The following is a 19,647-nucleotide window of genomic DNA, read 5'->3' as shown; positions in this document are numbered from 1 at the left end:
GCCAGAATGCTGGCTGGCTACATCTTTACCAGCTCCCTCCCAGCTGTCAGTCTGTTCCCAACACTGCCTTCCTCACTTCATCACCTGTCACTGTATCTTGCCTATCTACTCCAGTCTGGTCACATGCCTCTGAGTCTCTCACTCTGGACCTCGGTACTGGGCTCCCTTTGTCTGCCATGCTCTTCCGTCCAAACAGACATGTTGCTGCCTTGAGTTCCAAAGAGACTGGACCAGAAGCCACTTCCCCTGACCTCCTGCAGAAGGTAGAAGTTCCCCTGTCACTTGCCTTCTAGCAGTCCATCTGATCATTGCTTTGTTGCTTTGCTATTACTCTTCTCTCCCTACTAAAAAGTAAACTCCACAAGGGCTTTATGGCTAATCACTAGTGGTTGCCCACAGCAGAAATTGTGTTTGTGCCATGATAGCGGCCTGGTGAGAATTAGCTGAATGGGCAGAGTAGACCAGGGCATAACTAGCTTTATTTTCAAAGATTCATTTGGTAGCTTCTTAGAAATGAGTCAATTTGAAGTTTAATTTTTTTAACAATTATTTTCAAATTTGTGTGTGTGTGTGTGTGTGTGTGTGTGTGTGTGTGTGTGTGTGTGTACACTTGTGAATGTAGTGACCATAAAGTCTAGAAAAGGACATTTGATCCCTTAAAACTGAAGTTACGAGCAGTTATGAGCTTCCCAATGTGAGTACTGGGAGCTGGACACAGGTCCTCTGCAATAGTAGTATGTACTCTTAACCACTCATCTCTTCAGCCTTTATTTTTGATAGAGTCCCATGTAGCCCATGCTGGCCTTAAACTCTGCATTCCTAGCCCTCTGACGTTTCATTCTCCCATACTACATAGCACAACCGTCAGGACTCTCCCTGTAGCCTTCAAGGGTTATACCTACTTGAGTAGGTAGAGCTGAGAACTCCTCCTCGTGAGCTGATGGGAGAGAGAAGTAAGGGATCAATTCAGTAGACATTCTCTAAAGCACCCCTCACTGTGCATCCTTCAGCCAGAAGTCTGTAGTTCATTTCTGACCAACTTAGAGACTTGGATGCCCAAGCCATAATAGAATTGTGATGTAGACACGATCCAGTTTTGTTCTAGGAAAGGAACAGGGAAGAATTTTCCCACTTACTATATGCGTATCTTATGAATTTTTTCCTCATCATGCAGAATTATACTACAGTAGAGTACCACCCATAAAACAGTTATTTTTATAGTTCTGAAGACACTCTGAGGTCCTGCCACAGTGTTTTATTCTGAACCAGAGTTGTTACTATTCCTAATATTATTCCAGTTTTGACATATGAGGAATGTAAACTTAATTATCCATGAAGAAAAATAGTAGGTTAATTTAAATTGTTGTGGGAATTTTGGTTGAAAAAGAGAATCATCTGTAGATTGCATAAACCATCTATTATGTTGACAAGTCTAGACTTGAACCCACCACCACCACCCCTGGGGGAGGGGGGCATTTCCAAGCAGCTGGTGATACCGGATAGAGTTGGTGGTCTTCTGTTGCCAATAGAAGACATGATTCATGAACCGTTTGGAGCAGGCTCTGAGTGGGCTCTGAGTGCTGCTTTAAGGGGCCATGGAAGAGAGCTTTTGAGAGTTTGGAGACACTGGGACTATTGCAGAGTTTGTCACTTTAATAGACTATTGGTTTGGATATTTTTGTTCTGAAATATTTATTTTCCTGTTTAAATATTCATTGATGTGTGAGATAGCAGAGCTTAGCCTCGGGGGAGAAGTTTATATTGTCATTTTTCTCTGAGTAAATCAAAATGTGTGTGTGTGTATGTGTGTGTGTGTGTGTGTGTGTGAGAGAGAGAGAGAGAGACAGAGACAGAGACAGAGACAGAGACAGAGATGATTTAGAGGTAAGCTTGCAGTGTGCTCCAGCTTCTGTCATTTATTTTAAGCGTGGAAGTCAACATAGTACATTGCTTGTTTATTTTTATTGTATTAACTGTTCACAAATGCTTAAGATTGCACTGGTACCCTCAGCACTTCACATGGCAGAACACAATAAACACTTAACCCTAGTTAGATTCGGCCCTTTAGCTCTCCAAGAGAAGGATCAACTGTTAGGCCTGAAAGTAAGTTTTCAGTTTTGGAAAAAAAGATAGTAGGCTTTTTTCTTTGCAGGCTCCATTGAGAAGCTGATCCTCTGTTTGCAGAAAATGTGTGTTTACAGCCACTTTTGCTTTCCTCCTGCAGCTGGTTTTTCCTGACCAGCACCCTTCTAGAAGCATAGCTCTGGCAGGTGTCTTCTGGAGAGATGTTGCTCCTCTAAAGCAATGCTTCCGAATTACAGAAAATATTAGCCTCTTGCAGCCTGCTACCTCATTCCGCCACTGCTTCCCACCAAACGCTGCTTTACTGGGAAGGATAGCATCTTTAGATTTTTAAACAGTTTCTGAGTAGGGGTCTTAGGGCCAAGAGACTATGGGCATACCTGCTGTCAGGAAAGAGGTGAACCGTGAATTTGTGGAAGTGGAGAGCTGGATATGTGGCACTGGTTCCTGACCTGTGGGGTTAGTATTCCAGCTAACTATTGAGACTGCAACAGGGGAGGATCCTTGTGATTGAAATAAATCACAATTCAGCTAATTTTTCAGTGGTAATAGATTTTTCTGTTAGTAGGCCCCTTATTATATAATCAGTTCAGCTGATTTTGTGAACTTTTTAAGAATCCCAGCCATTCATTTACTAGTTCCAGAAACATAAGTGAAAAAGAACTCTTTGATTTTTTTTTTTTTTTACCAGATGTAACAATTAAAAGTTTCATGGAAACACCATGTTTAGGTGTACACCTCTAAAGCTCTGCAAGTTACCTGACTTCTTATGTCTTTGTGTAGAATTGTTCTTCTCTAAACTTTACCAGAAATATTTAAGGATTAGACACCAACACTTTCACTGTGTGTATCAGGCTGTGAAATGTTGCTAGCTAGGAAACCATTCTTGATGGCCCCTCCCCCTAGATTTTTCTGGTAATTCTAAGACTATAAATAAGATAAAGAGTACATTAGGTAACTTGGCTGGTTTTAGACATTTTTTCAACAGAGAATATTTTAGATAAAGAAGAGGTTTGAGGACAGCACAGTAGCTTTAAAGTATATAGTTAACAAAGACCAGAATGGATTTTGCTGTAAGTCTAACATACTACCATTGTTTTGACCTCCATGTTTAATTAGCTGTTTTATTCCATCGTTCTTCTACAAACCACTTTGAAATTATTTTATTTTATATTTATGTTTTGCCTATATCTGTGTTTGTGAATCATATATGTGTCTGGTACTGTTGGGAGGCAAGAAGAGGTTTTGGATCCCCTAGAACTGGATTTACAGACAGTGAGCTGCCTTGTGGGTGCTGGGAGTTGAACTTGGGTCTTCTAGATGAGCAGCCAGTGCTCTTAACTGCTGAACCATTTCTCCAGCCTTACACATTGCTTTGTTGTTTGTTTGTTTGTTTGTTTGTTTGTTTGTTTGTTTGTTTTGAGGGGGTGGGAGATGTTCAAGACAGGGTTTCTCATAACAGGCCTGGTTATCCTGGAACTCACTTTGTAGACCAGGCTGGCCTTGAACTCACAGTCTGCCTCCTGAGTGCTAGGATTAAAGACAAACTGCTTTTTTAGTTGATTATAAATTTTTTTCTTTGTTTTACAAGATGGAGTTTCTCTGTGTAGACCTGGCTGTCCTGGAACTTGCTATGTAGACCAAGCTAGATCTTCCTGCCTCTGCCTTCTGAGTGCTAGGATTAAAGGTATGTGCCACCACTGCCCCACTTATTTTCTTTGGGTGTGTGTGTGGGTGTGTGTGTGTGTGTGTGTGTGTGTGTGTGTGTGTGTGTGTGTGTGTGTGTGTGTGTGTATTTGTAGATATGTGTATGTTTGTGGGTTGGGATGCACATATCTGTGAATGTGCATGTGTGAACATGCAGGTGGAAGTCCAAAGAGGGTTTCTGGAGTCTTCCTCACTTGGTTTCCCACCATTACTTTTGAGGCAGGGTCACACTCAAACTCAAAGCTTGCAAACAAGGTCAGTCTGGCTGGCTAGTTGTCATGCTCTAGAGATCCATGTCTGCTTTCAAACCTGAGATGATCAGTCAGCCATCAGGATAAACAACCACTACTGGGTTCTGAGTTTCCAAACTTGGACCCTCACACTTACAAAACAGGTACATTCTTAAATTGTTGTTTTTATTATTAAGAATGTCTAATGAGCCGGGTGGTGGTGGCCTCTAGTCCCAGCATGCCTCTAGTCCCAGCATGCCTCTAGTCCCAGCACTCCGGAGGCAGAGGCAAGCAGATCTCTGTGAGTTCGAGACCAGCCTGCTCTACAAGAGCTAGTTCCAGGACAAGCCTCCAAAGCCACAGAGAAACCCTGTCTCTAAAAACCAAAAACAAACAAGCAAGAATGTCTAATGACTTCATATTTCTAATAAAAACAATAACCATAATATATTTGGGAGAGCAAATGCTATAAAACATAAAGCTTTAGCCAGGCAGTGGTGGCACACACCTTTAATCCTAGCACTCAGGAGGCAGAAGCAGGCGGATCTCTGTGAATTCATGGCCAACCTGGTCTACAAAGCAAGTTCCAGGACAGCCAAGGTTACACTGAGAAACCCTGTCTCAAAAAACAAAAAATTAACCATGAACTTTATCCCAACTCTGTTCTCTTAGCATGTAAACAGTTGCTTTATCTTTTAGCAAATAATTGAAAAAATATTGCTGTCAGTCATAGCTCTGTAAATAAAAGGTATTCCTGACCTCCTGATTTAGGCTTACAGCCTTCTTCTGGAACACAGTCCCACTGTGTCTGCATCTCCACAGTGCTTAGACTCCAGCTGGACCCTAGAAACAGCTCCTTTCTCCCCTCCTCTCACCACTATGTGTGTCAGGAGTGGCCCCATGGGTGAGTCACACTGTGTACTTGTGTGCCCCGTCTCACTCTGTGGTGGATGGCGTGGGGAATGGAGGTTAGAGTTCAAGCTGAGCAGCATCAGAGCCAGAGGCGAGTGAGTCCCTTGGCCGCTAATCTGAACTTGGAAACTGTGTCTTTAAACCCTCACAAGATTCTTGTGGACCCTTCCTGAAGATTTCTGGAAGGCAGTACATCTGCTCATGAACCTGAATTTGAAGTTTTGTCTGTTTCACGCCTATCTTCAGGCCTCAGTCTTCTAAGGACCTTGGAAGCATTGTGCTCTGCCAACTAGGGTACAGGCAGAGCACCAAAAGATTTGGAAGAGATGATCAAGTATTAAAATTGTGGGCTGCCAAGATTGCTCAGCAGGTAAAGGCATTTGTTACCAAATCTGAGTTTAATCCCCGGGACTCACATCAAGGGAGTACATGGAATCAAGTTGTCCCCCTACCTCCACACATGGGCCATAGTGCTCATGGACACTCATGCACCTTTGCAGGTGCTCACGTGCGCTCGCACGCGCACGCGCACACACACACACACACACACACACACACACACACACACACACACACACACACACACACAAAATAGGTGGGTAGATAGATGAAAGGTTTGAAATGATTTTTAAGTTAAAATTCTGTATACATTAAACATTCTTTCCAACCTAGAGATAATAAGAATAAATTACGTAGCAATGGAAGAGACATTTTCAAAAAAACTACAGATTAAACTGTGTCCTTATAGCATAATTTCTAAGAAAGAAAGGGAAGATTTTTATGTAAAGCAATTCTGTGTTCCAAGTCTCATATTAACCCCATGTCTGGCTCACCTCGCACATTTTGTTCTGTTTGATTCCTCTTTGGACTTTAAAATTCGCTTGTCCACCAGGCCCCATCTCTTTCCACCTCTTTTCTTAACTTCCTGATCAATATTGCTGAAGCTCCCTTTCACTTCTTTCTATTTTTTAGATTTTCTGTCTTAAGAATCCCACACACCTCAATTATACTCTCAGCTTTTCTGGTATTTCAGTTCTCTTCTGTGGGAGGTTCTGTGTGAGCTGAGCCTTCTTAGGCTCATCAGTGCTCCATTATCACTGTGTGCTCTGTCTGATTGTGGTACTTTCATTGTGTGATGAAACACACCCCCCTTTCATTCTTCCCTTTTCCCTTCTCCAGCATTGGGGTGGTTTTCCGATAGATTAGACAAGCGCCCCATCTGCTGCCTCCCATGGGCACAAGTTGTTTGCTTCTAATTGGGAAGGGCATCAAGGGCCTCTTATTTGTTAACTACTCAAAACAAATCACAGCTTTTAGTTATTCAAGTTTTGTTTTATATATGGTATATTTTATAATAAACTTTTTAATAACTAGTTAAAATATAAATCTTACACATTTTTAGTTCTAAGCATGCAGTTATGTATGTCATTGGTGAATTTGGGTTTTTTTTAGTGTGAGTTATAACAAGTGTTCCCTAAATACCATCTGTGGTCATTTGCTAGCTATCTATCGTCTCACAGTCTCTGAGACAAGTTTTTTTTTTTTTTTTTTTTAAGATTGATAGATTTTTTTTATTGATTGCTTTTTAATGGTTCTTGCTTCTGACCTAAGAATTATTTCATTGATTTTTCTTATATTTCTGGATATCTTAAAGTTCTGACTTTTACAGTTAGTTTTGTTATTTCTTTCAAGCTGACTTTTGCATCTGTGGGTGGGCATTGTGGGAAGGGTCATTTCTATCTATTATTTATTCATATTTTAAGATTTCTCTTTCCTAGTTGACTTGTCTTGCTGCCTTTGAGTTGGCAGAGTGCATGGGCCCGGCTTCTGGGTTGCTTTCTGTTTTGTTCTTCTGCCTTCTTCTCCTAAGCCACTAGTCTGATACTAAGTCTGAGTGGTAAAGTTGATTTTCCTTCTTTCTTTCTTTCTTTCTTTCTTTCTTTCTTTCTTTCTGATACATTTTCAGAATGGTTTTCACTTTTCAGTTGAGTTTCCATATACTTTAATAACAACTTGCCGATGTGGGTAAAAAATATTTGCTGAGGGGCTAGAGAGATGGCTCAGTGGTTATGAGCACCGGCTGCTCTGCCAGAGGTCCTGAGTTCAATTCCCAGCAATCACAATGGTGGCTCACAACCATCTGTAATGATATCTGGTGCCCTCTTCTGGCTTGCAGGCATACATGCAGGCAGAACACTGTATACGTAATAAATCTTTTTTTAAAACTCTGCTGAGAATTTGGCTGGGTTTGTGGTGATTGATTGGGAAGGATGGTCATTTTTAAGAGCATTGAATCTTCCTTCCAATCTACCCCCCCCATTTATAACAGCCTTTGTCAATTTGTTACATTTCAGTGTTTGTAATAATGATAGCAAGCCTTCCTTTAAAAAATATCCTGAGCAGGCTGGATTTTTCTTCAGTGGTGGGGTGCTTGTGGGGTTCTGTCCCAGTGCTAAAAGACAAGAAAATAAGGTGGGGTAGTTAAGTATTGATGACTTTTGTAGAGGGGTAATGAATGAGACTGTTTGTTTGTTTGTTTGTTTCTGGAGACAGGGCTGTTTTGTGTAACCTTGGCTATCCTGGAACTCTCTCTGTAGACCAGGCTGGCCTTAAGCTCACTGAGATCCACCTGTCTCTGCCTCCCAAGTGCTGAGAGGCACCACCGCCTTTTGATAGCTTTGAATTCACCTTGTTTGAGACAGTGTAACAGCAAACATGTTTGATGGTGAAAGCCTGGAGTAATGTTCAGAAAGCTTTCTGAGTTTAGCTCCCTTTAGTTCTCACAGGCTAGAGAATTCCCTCTCAAATCAAGGGCAGAGTGGATAATCAGAACTAGGGAGAAGGGGAATGATTGCCCCTTTGCTCATGCTAACAGGAATCCAAGTATTATAAACCCAGATTTTCTGTGATACCTGGTCTTTTAACATCTTAAACATTTGGGAAGGGGCAATTTAGCTAAGTGCCTGCCCTTGTTGTGAAGCCCCTGGCCATCTTGGCATCCGTTTCTAGAAAGATAGTAGTCTAAGACATTGCAGACTTCTATGTTCAGTAAATAGGGCATTTGCTTGTCTTGGTGAATTGGAAGGTTGGGAGGTCTTGTTGAGAAGTGTAGTGATGGTGAGGGCTTTGCAGAATCTATAACACAAGATTTCTTTTTTATATTTGACCTTCAAGACTGAACAGACGAGACAGAGACCATTGATGCCAAAATGGCTTCAGTTTCTGTATTTACTTCATCTTTTTAAATTTTTATTCCTTTAGCATACCAAGTATTAGTTTTTGTTATGGCATTTTCAAACATAGCTTGATTTTGTCCACCACCCTCTCCTCCCTCTTCCCTCACATCCACTCACTCCCCCACCCTGCCTCCACTTTCATGTCACAGAGTTACGATGCTGTATCCCAGAGATACAGAGGGGATCTATGGGTTGAGGGATGCTGTGCTTTCAGCTTTACAGGCTCACAATAATTATAAAAAGCATGCCCATATTCAGTTTAGTCTGATAGCTACTTTTCTGCTTTTAATATTTTGACATTGTGGGGGGGGAGGACATATTCTGGGTTCATATGTGTTTCAGGAGTCAGTTTTCTCTTCCACTATAGGTTACAGAGATGGAACTCAAGTTGTCAAGCATGTGCTTTACCACTGAGCCATCCCCCTGGTCCCTTATATTTTTAGCTGAAGGAAAGTTTTATTGTGAGCCTAGTAGCCACAATTTAAATGAATCTCTACTTTGATGTCTAAGACGCTGATTATTTAATAATACTCTTTTCTAAACTACTCTAAGATTGTAGAGGCCATGTCCTATTTCGGGGTTTTAGTTTGTAGTGTCAGTCTTATAGATACCAAGTGTTGTAATTGTATTTGCTTCTCTTTGGTCTCCTGCACAGACTCCACTCACAAGAAATTAGAGTTATGACTAAATTATAGCGAAATGGTTTAGTGGTTAAGAGCACTTGTTGCTCTTGCAAAGAGACCCAAGTTCAGCTGGAAGCACTCACATGGTGGCATGGCCATATGTAACTCCAGTTCTGAGGGATCTTATTCGTCTTTCTGACCTTTGCAAGCACCAGGCATGCATGTGGTACATGTCCATATATTCAGGCAAAACACATAAAGTTAATCAGTTTGTTTTTAAAGAATGGAAGTTGGGCTGGAGAGATGGCTCAGCAGTTAAGAGCACTGACTGCTCTTCCAGAGGTCCTGAGTTCAATTCCCAGCAATCACATGGTGGCTCACAACCATCTGTGATGAGATCTGGCACCCTCTTCTTGGCTTGCAGGCATATATGCAGACAGAACACTATATATAAATAAATAATAAATCTTTAAAAAAAAAAAAAGAATGGGAGTTATCTGTTGATCCAAATAGTTTTTTCCTAAGTGGGGGACAATGAAAAAGCATACCAAGAGTTCTGTATACTTAATTACCTTATAAGTCATTCTATAATGAAGATTTATTTACTCACTGTCCTCTCTACTGTTGCTTGCTCTAGGGTAACCAGGAGCCAACAACAACTCCTGACGCAATGGTTCAGCCTTTTACTACCATCCCGTTTCCACCACCTCCACAGAACGGAATTCCCACAGAATACGGAGTGCCACACACTCAGGACTATGCTGGCCAGACCAGTGAACATAACCTGACGCTCTACGGAGGTACACAAGCCCATGGAGAGCAGAGTAGCAATTCACCCAGTAACCAGAATGGATCTCTCACGGTATGTAAAGTAGAGGTTGCAAGGTAGAAGGATGTGTGAAATCTTAACCTTCCTTTGAGTTAGTCTGTGCATGCACTGGTTGTTCTTCTGGGACCTGCCATCCTGCACCCTCCTTTGTTCCAGTGCCCCACACTCTGTTCTCAGGCACATGGTCTCACATTGCCTCCTCCCTGTTCCCTAGAGCACTGAGCTGATTGGCTTGTACCTCCCTTCTGGTTTTCCTATTCAGCAATGGATGTTCTGATGGCTCCTCCTCCTCTTATTCAAATCTCAACTGTCTCAGTGTTGTGGGTTTGGGTCTTGACACCCCTTCTTCCTTTTTTTATGTGCTTCCTGTACATTCTTACACTCAAGTCTTACACCTAAGTCTTACTTATGTACTTATACCTGACAACTTAAGTCACTCAGTTACTTAAGCAAAAGTTAAGCATCACTGGTTCTTTATCCTTTATTTCTACCCCTAATCTTTATGGAGTTTAGCAACCATAGTTCCACAATAATGTACAACTCAGCCCTTTTCTCGTGTCCCCTCTGAAGCAAAGAGCTTAGCCCTTCTGCCAGCTGTTTGGGGTAGACGCAGGTGGGTTGAGCTTAAATCACAACCTGGCCTCAGAAGAATAGGTTAGGCAAGTTATTTAATGTCCCTTTGCCTTGAAAGAGAGGAAAATAAAGGTCATAGTGCCTACCACAAAAGCTGTCAGGAGCATTACAGGAGTTTCTGATGGGCCTGGTGATGGCACAGGCTTATATCCTAGCAACCCAGGAGTCTGCGGCAGGTGGATTCAAGGTCTACTGGAGTTACAAAGAGAATTAAAGGCCAGTCTTGATACACTGGCAAGACTGTCTCAAAGGTACAAAGGGACTAGGAATAACTCAGTGGTGGGGCACATGTGTTAACACCTTCAAGTTAGCTCTGCCTAACTTTTCATTCCTTGCATAGTAGCCATGATGTTTCTGTTTTCTAGTCTACTCTGCCCTGTCCTCCTGCCTAATTTTCTAGCACAATTACAAAAACACCCAAACTCTGTACTTGGTTTTCTATTCCCCAGCTCCAACTCACCTCTTTGACCTCACCCCTAACTACTTAATAAAGGGAAAAAAAAAAGTCACAAGCTCCCATAGATATAAATCTCACCCTTTCTACAGTCACATCATATTGTCTGAAATGTTCTGTTGTCTGATTTGATCTGTTTCTCATGCTTAAATCCCATTTTTTCCTCAGTATCCCGTTAGCAGAGGACACACTATTCAGACATTAAACCTCTTGATAAGATTCACTTCCAGAACTAAAGGCTTCAGTGTATAAAGGTGGATAGAACCTGCAAACACAGTGGTCTTATTTTTATAGCTATCAGACACCTCACCATGAAAAACAACTTATTTCTATGAAAACATGTTGTCTTTCCAATGATGGCTACTTTTGTGTATTTTATCTGCAGTCGGTTTGAAGGAAGCATGCATCTAGGTCTGAGAGGTAATGAGAAGACTCCTTGTAGCCTTTGTTCAGTACATGGAGCATTCAAGCTGCTGTGTCAGACATGGTCCAGTTATTTTTTCAATGATAATGAACTCACAGACCTCCTAAGACAGCTGTTTCAACCCAAGGACTAAAAATAATAATAATAATCATAATCATAATATGTATCCAAGGCTTTTCGTGATATTTTAACTTAAAACTCATTTCTAGAATGGCTAATGGTCTTTGTAAATGCTGTTCCTCCATTTCTATTTTCTTAGCAGTTTTGGTCTTTTGTGTGTCCTTCTAGGGAACTATTGCCTCTGAATTGATCATTTCATTAATATAAATTTACCAAACATGCCGGGCGGTGGTGGCGCACGCCTTTAATCCCAACACTCGGGAGGCAGAGGCAGGCGGATCTCTGTGAGTTCGAGACCACCCTGGTCTACAAGAGCTAGTTCCAGGACAGCCTCCAAAGCCACAGAGAAACCCTGTCTCGAAAAAACCAAAAAAAAAAAAGAAATTACCAAACATGTAAATCAGGTGATGAGTGCTTGCCTTACAGACAAAAAGCCTTGGGTTTGATTCCTCAGAACTGTATAAAACCAGCCAGCAGCCTTTGGAGGTGAAAGGAGAGGCAGAAGTTTAAAGTTATACCTGGAGGCCTAGGGAATTGCAGGCCAGCCTGGGTTATATCCCTTGTCTCAAAACAATTTAATCCTAACAATACATGACCCCCCCTTTTTATTTTCTATAGTTTATAATAATACCTTATCTTTACTATTTTTGTTGATTAGTTGGTTGGTTGGTTTGAGACAGGGTTTCTCTGAATAACAGCCCTGGCCATCCTGTAACTCACTCTGTAGACCAAACAGGCCTCAAAGTCAAAGATATCCTCCTGCCTCTGCATCCCTAGTGCTGGGATTAAAGGTGCAGGCCACCATGCCTGGGTCATTCTTTTGTTTTGTTTGGGTTTGTTTGGGTTTAGTTTGGTTTTTGGAGACAGGGTTTCTCTATACTGTTTTGGAGCCTATCCTGGCACTCGCTCTGTAGACCAGGCTGCTCTTGAACTCACAGAGATCCACCAGCCCCTGCCTCCCGCGTGCTGGGATTAAAGGCGTGTGCCACCAACGCCCGGCTCCTGGCTGATTCTTGGATTTGATAATTTATGCCTTCTCTGGGTCGGTCTACAAAGTAAAGGTTTATATTAATTTGTGTGTGTGTGAGCATGTAGGTGTGTGTATGTGTTAATGGGGTTGCACATGCATACCACACACTTGTGTACCTGCATGCGGAGACCAGAGGACAGACTCAGCTATGGTTCCTTGGAGGGCACCCATCTTGGTATTTTCTTGGCCTGAAGCTCACTGCGTAGGCAAGGTTGGTCAACCAGCAGGCCTCGGGGATCTGGCTGTCTCTGTTCCCCTAGAGCTGGTATCACAGCTGTCCAACATCACACTTGGCTTTTTCGATTCAGATCTGGGGATTAAATTTAGACCCTCATACTAGCAAGGCAAGCACTGCACCCAGCTGAGCTTCTCCCCAGTCCTGAGGTTGATTATCCCATTCTGATCTGTACTGTCTTCCACCTTCCTGATTGGTATATGACTCTCCTCCTCTACATTTTATTTTATGTGTTGGGTGTCTGCCTGAATGTCTGTGCACCGTGTGTGTGCAGTGCCCTCAGAGGCCAGAAGAGGGCATCAGATACCCTGGGACAACTAGTTGTAAGCTGCCATGTTAGGTGCTATTCTAATGCAGGTCCTCTGGAAGAATAGCAAATGCTCTTAATCGACCTGAGCCATCTCTCTAGCCCCTAGCCCCCTTTTAACTTTTCATGTTAGAAGGTAAGGCGACTTCCTTCTGTGTTTAAACTGTAAAAATCCTTTTAGGTGGAACCCACAAAAGGTGGTAGATTGTGCTATTATTTTCATTTTTTGGTTTTTCAAGACAGGGTTTCTCTGTAGCTTTGGAGGCTGTCCTGGAACTAGCTCTTGTAGACCAGGATGGCCTCGAACTCACAGAGATCCTCCTGCCTCTGCCTCCCGAGTGCTGGGATTAAAGGCATGCGCCACCACTGCCCTGCTCAAGGCATTCTTAAAACTTCCTTAGTTCCAGGCTGAACATTGTTGGCATACTTCTTTAATCCCAGCACTCAGGAGTCAGAGGCAGACAGATCTCTGTGAGGCCAGCCTGATATATAAAGAGCAAGTTTCAGGACAGCTAGGGCTATACAGAGAAACACTGTCTTGAAAAACTAAAAGGAAAAAAAAATTTCTTCATTTCTCTTGACCCTGAATTATTCAAAGTGTTGATTTTCAATGTTTAAAAATTCCCACAAGAGGGTCTTGGTCCTGCCTCAACTTGATATCCCAGACTTTGTTGACTCCCCAAGGAAGACCTTATCCCCTCTGAGGAATGGATGGGGGTGGGATGGGAGAAGCAGGGCCGTGGGGGGGGGGAAGAACTGGGGTTTGAATATAAAATGAAAAAAACTTAAATTAAATTTTTAAAAGATATATATATTATATATATATATATAATACAATTTAAAAAAAATGATTCCCCCAAATTTCTTTTGTTATTTATTATTTGTTTGTGGTTTGAGACATACTTTATATGATTTCAGCCCTTTGAAGTTTATTTACTTATTTTATGGTTTAGTACATAGAAATGCCCTCTTTGTCTCTATTCACATTTCTTGCCTTAAAATTTACTTTATCTCATTTTAATATAACCACTTAAGCCCTTTTATGTTTGCTATTTGCATGATACATCTTTTTTATTTGCTTGTTTTAGTATCTTAACATATATTTCATTTTTTAAACATATATCTTGTTTTAAATTGCATCAAGGCCTAGGGTTGTAGCTGATACCTTTAATCCCAGCACTCAGGACACAGAGCCAGGCAGATCTCTGGGTTTGAGGACAGCCTGGTCTACAAAGTGAATTCTAAGACAACCAGGTCTACAACAGAGAAAAACCTTGTCTCAAACCAAAAAGCAAAACAATCAAATATGGCTTCTTAGTCTAGTCTGGAAATGTCATCTTCTTTCTGGTCTATCACCATCGTCATGTAGTTGTTAATCTGGGCAAGTGTGCCTGCTATTTACCATGTCGCCTGTCTTAGTTAGGTCTTCTAGTGCTGTGGTAAAACACCATGGCCAGGTGAAAAGGGGTTTATTTTGTCTTAAACTTACACATCACAGTCCACCTTTGAAGGGAAATGAAGACATAAACTCAACTTAGGAACCAGGAGATAGGAACCTGGAGGAACCTGGGGGAACACTGTTTTCTGGCTCTCTCAGTCTTCCTTCTTCTGGAACCCAGAACCACCAGCCTACAGTGAGCTGGGCCCTCCCATATCAAGAAAATGCCCCTGTGGAGGCACTTGCTTCCCAGTTGGCTCTAGATTGTATCACATTAATACAAAACTAATTTCAAGACCAACCAGCATAGCTCCATCTGCTTTTCTCTCTTTACTGTTATTCTGTGTAGGTGAGAGGAACACTTTCTGTTTTCCTACTGAAACTTTTATTTCATTTTAAAGTTTAATCTAAATCTCAACAAAATCTGAAATTCTATTTATTTTTCTTCTGTCCCTTTTCCCTCTTTTGCCATTAAATTTAATAATTCTGTTTTCAGCTGATTCATTCTTAATTGAGCCATCTTAGAACTGCCGTTGCTCTCAATCTAGTAAATTTATTTGTTATGTCATCTTTTAATTCTGGAACTGCTATTATTATTCTACATATCTCTATATATAGATTTCTTACTTGTCATGATGTTTTCCTTTAATTCCTTAGCTATATTTGTATTTGCTACATTGGCATTGTACTCAATGCAGCGTCTGGGCCTGGGTGTATTTCTGGTTACTGCTCCCCACCCCAAGACAGGGTTTCTCTGTATTGTTTTGGAGCCTGTCCTGGAACTCGTTCTGTAGACCAGGTTGGCCTCGAACTCACAGAGAGCCCTCTGCCTCTCAAGTGCTGGGATTAAAGGCATGTACCACCAGCTCCTGGCTGCTGCTCTTTTTGTGTTACTGTTTTTCCTGTTGGTGTTTTTAATCTGGGTCGTATTTTTGCACTTTGCTAATTTCTGTCAGTAGTGACTCTTTATTTGGTTCTGAGAATGTGCATATGCACATGTGTTTTAAGCACTCTGCCCACACTGGAACCATATTGCCAGGATACTGATGATTCTGCCTGATAATGCTCCTGTTCTCTCTCTGTCTCTGCCTCTTCCTCCCCTTCCCCGCTTCCCAGCTAGAAGGCGGATGCTGTTGAAACACTTGCAGCTTTAGAGACTCCAATTCATTCTATTAGCTGCCTGGCCATTAGGAGGAGATGCATTCGGAGTTCAGCCAGCTCATTGTCAAGTCTACCTTGGGTTTTCTTTCTGGTGTTTCTATTTTCTCTTCCCTTCCTCCTCCTTACATGTGTGGTTTTGCACCCTCCAAGGAAAAGGAAACTTTAGCCTTTCTGTCATTCTCTTTTTTCCTGGGATCTCCCTTTTAGCTATCTGGCTGGTTCACTTCTCATCCCAGTCAGACCATAGCCTCAAGCTCAAACTGTGTCCTGTTGGATTCTTACCAATTTGGCACTTGTTGCTGACAGCATTGTGAGGTTTCTTCCTCATTCTCCTCCCACGTTTGTAGGAGATGGGGAAATACATTGCTTTGAGATTGAGTAGAACAGTAAACCTTAGACCTAACATTTATTCTACTAAACTTTTACCATCTGCTATGTCTCATAAAATAATCTAACAGTTTATATGGCCAATTAAATCCAAGATGCAGATAGGAAGCAAATTAATTAATCATAACCCAAGTTTGCACAGTACCTTTCAATTTAAAATGCTTCTCCAAACTGTTTTATTGTGGCTTGTAAAACAACCCAAGTGGGGAATTCTAGATCTGTACCTTTCACTGTGCCACTCAGATACCCCTGCTCAAACCCAGTAGAAATAGAAATTGTATGCATATTTATTAATCATCTCTGGCTGTGAGCATCCTGTCCCTCGGCCCATGTAGGTGTTGTTATTACCAGAAAGCCTTCCTGACTTTCCGAAGCTACTAAAGAAAAAGTTCTGTTGTGTTCATTCAAGTAATGTTGTGACCATTACTTGATGCTAAGCTCAAGAGGGAGAAGCTGGGTTTCCCCGGTAGATGTTGTAATTGATCTGTCCCTTGTAATATCAGCAGTAGGAATTCAAGCCTGCATAGATGGTGGTACAGAATTCAGAAAGTCACATTGAAGTTCAGGGTTGGAGAGAAGGAAGCAAAATGTCTAGATCAAAGCAAGTTTGCAGTTTGGACAAAGGTTTGGCATGTGATGAAGTTCTGTGGGAGAAAAATCATGTGAACATGAATTGGTAAGAGCTTTTGAACAACAGGTGAGAATCAAGGACTTTGTTGAAGCTTTGAGCAAGGAAACGAAGTGAGTAAAATATGCTTCTAGAACATGGTCTGTTACAACATAGGCAGCAGGGATGCCAGGAACTTGGGTGAGAGTCCCACCTCTATAGTCAGTCACTAGGGGTCCTAATGGCTATGTAGAGAAAGTGAGTTAAGAGAACTCACTTAAATGAAGGTAGAGAGTTCAGAATTGGACAGATGATTTAAGTAAAATAAGTAGACAAGTAGCTGGACATATATTGGTTGAATACAGTGTCTTGGTTTTCAGTTTCCTTCTCTGTACAGTGAAGCTAATACAGTTGGAGTACAGTCAGAATAAACTAGAAATGCACAAGCCTTTAAAATAGTTTGCTGTGAATACCTCATCTCATTCTGGTGATGACACAGGTTAACCCAGGGCTTCACATATGATAGCTAGGCAAGTGTTTGCATCTGAGTTACATCCTCAGCCCTAGGTTTTTTTGGTTGATTGGTTGGTTGGTTGATTGGTTTGGGGTTTTTGGTTTTTGGAGATAAGGTTTCTCTGTGTAACAGCCCTAGCTGTCCTGGAACTTGCTCTGTAGACCAGGCTAGCCTCAAACTCACAGAGATCCACCTACCTCTGCCTCCTGAGTGCTGGGATTAAAGGTGCGTGCCACCACTGCCCCACTACCCTTGGGATTTTTGAGGTAAGGTTTACTTTATATCCTAGTCAGGCCTTAAACTCAAGACCTTCTGCCTCATCCTCCTGAGTCCTGGGATTGTGGTGTGCCACCGTGCCTGGCCAGTGTTGTGCTGCTTTTTGTTGTGAGCTCAGCTGTTCTGAGTGCAGCTCTTACTTGGGCTGGGTTGGATAGTCCTGCCTTGTTGCAGAGAAATGACTTCTCATTCAAAGATGAGAACTGAGCATTGAATTCTGAAGTTTTTAAATGACTTTTAGAAACTAATGTTAACATCAGGCTCGAAATTTTGTCTGCTGTTAAGATAAGAGCTTGTTTTGATGGTCATTTGATCCCTTAGTATGCATTGATAAAAGCAAATAGCAGTCAGGGACTGCTTCCTGGCCTGTAGAGAAAAGAGGAACCCAGTTCCTACATGTGCAGATAATTAATTCTAGCTTAACTAGCCAAAGCATTTGAAGTAGCCGAGCATAAAAAATATATATATCTAGTAAATCGTATTTTCCTTGAGAGCCCAATGCCTGCCATTTAAAACAAACAAGCAAAAAAAAACAAAACAAACAAAAACAAAAAAAACAAAAAAACACTTTCAGTGGGAGAGGACATAGTGGTATAATTCAACTTCAGTGACTGTTTGGTAATAAGGTTTTACAAATACACTGTTGGGATTGGAGAGTTGACTCAGCAGCTAAGAGCACTTGTTGCTCTTGCAGAGGACTCAGGTTCAATTCCCAATACCTATGTGGTGGTTCATAACCACCCATAACTTTGGTTTCAGGGCATCCATCTTTCTCTTCTGACCACTATGAACACCAGACACATATATATTAGACAAACACATGTGCAGACAAAATCAAATAAAAATCTAAGTGAAAAAAATTTAAAGATGCTTTTAGGAGACAGACACTGTTTCCCTATACCTGGTATTTAAAAATAAATGAATAAATAAAAGCTGTGGTGGGTTGGAGGAGAATGCAGGATGGAATATTTATTTATAGCAGTGGTTTTCCTCATGTGGTCACTGGCAGTTGCCAAGGCTTTTTTTAGAAGGACCGCTAGGTTAAGCAGTTTCCATGATAATGCAATACAATACCTGCCGTTTTTACTACATTTGTTGGCTTTTGCCATCAGTCCAAAAGCAGTAGTAGGCAAAACTATCAATAGCTTAACAAAAATCAAAACAGTGATGTTAAACCATGCCGGTGGCCATCATTGTATCCTTCATGTCACCAATGCACAGAACAAAAGAAACTCAAGAAGGTCCTTGGTGATGCAGTGACACTACTAAGGACTTCGTTCCCACCAAGTAGCTGATCCTTTTCACATACCCTGTGGTAGAAAGAAAGATGTTCATAGCATTTGTTATCTGTGCCAAAATGCTTTCCTTGCCACAAGCCAGGGCATTGTGGCATCTTAGCTTACAAGAAACACTGGTAGGTGGACTGATACTCTGATTTGAATAAAAAAAGAGGGATCTTGCTTGTGCAAATAAAGCCTGTCTGACGGTCCGAGAATGGAGCTTGCCACTAGCTAATCATAGAGGTCTGGAGGTCTGTACAGACAGACAGGAAGTGAGACAGCTAGGTGGAAGCAGGATATAAGCAGGGAGAAACAGTAACTTGGTTTCTTGTCTGCTGAGATGCTAAGGAGGTAAGGTGTGGTGGTGGCTTGTTTTCTCTCTGATCGTCAGCATTTCCCTCTATATCTGACTCCGGGTTTTTGTTATCTAGACCATTTGTATATCAAATATTTATATTATGATTCATGGACAGTAGCAAAATTATAGTTATGAAGTAGCAATGAAAATAATTTGGGAGGCTGTAGAGATGGCTCGGTAGTTAGGAGTGCTGGCTGCTCTTACAGAGGGCCCGGGGTCAGTTCTTAGTACCGACATAGCAGCTCACAACTGTCTGTAACTCCAGTTCCAGGGCATCTGATACCAATACACATAAAATAAAAGTTAAGTAAATTAGAAAAAAAAGGTTCTTCAGAGACCTCCATTTCAAAATAATAATAATAATTTGGGGGTTCACCATAACATGAGGAACAGTATTAAAGGGTCACAGCATTAAGAAGGTTGAGAATCACTCTGCTACATGGTACTCTGTTTAATTTTTTTTAATTATAGATATAAAATTTTATTTAAAAAATTTATAATAAAGTTATATTTGTTTTTTTTGTTGTTGTTGTTTTTTGAGACAGGGTTTCTCTCTGTAACAGTCCTGGCTGTTCTGGAACTCATTTTGTAGACTAGGTTGACCTTGAATTCACAGAGATCCACCTGCCTCTGCCTCCCAAGTACTGGGCTTAAAGGCATGTGCCACTATCACCTGACCTAATAAAGTTTTATAATAAAAAAGTATAAGAATAATGAATATAAATTATTATAAGTAAAAAAAATTAAATAAAATAGCAGGGATCTCTATGTGTTCCAGGCTAGCCAAGGCTACATAGTAAGAAC

At 41.3% G+C, this 19,647-nt stretch overlaps 1 protein-coding gene across 17 annotated transcripts in view; it reads left to right on the top strand.

Annotated features, from left to right (window-relative positions):
- Rbfox2 (RNA binding fox-1 homolog 2) overlaps positions 1-19,647 on the top strand; it is a 249,525-nt gene that overhangs the window by 183,355 nt on the left and 46,523 nt on the right. For 16 of the 17 annotated variants that reach the window (XM_035440732.1, XM_035440734.1, XM_035440737.1 and 13 more), the window contains one exon: positions 9,428-9,652. In XM_035440732.1, the coding sequence (XP_035296623.1) occupies positions 9,428-9,652 (225 nt within the window). Of the gene's footprint in view, positions 1-5,160; positions 5,302-9,427; positions 9,653-19,647 lie in introns of those variants that run through there. The other variant, XM_035440742.1, reaches the window with a different exon arrangement.

Source organism: Cricetulus griseus, chromosome 2, assembly GCF_003668045.3.
Source record: "Cricetulus griseus strain 17A/GY chromosome 2, alternate assembly CriGri-PICRH-1.0, whole genome shotgun sequence".
Taxonomy (NCBI): domain Eukaryota; kingdom Metazoa; phylum Chordata; class Mammalia; order Rodentia; family Cricetidae; genus Cricetulus; species Cricetulus griseus.
Note: the sequence above shows the minus strand (reverse complement) of the source record. Positions and strands in the feature narration are given on the sequence as shown.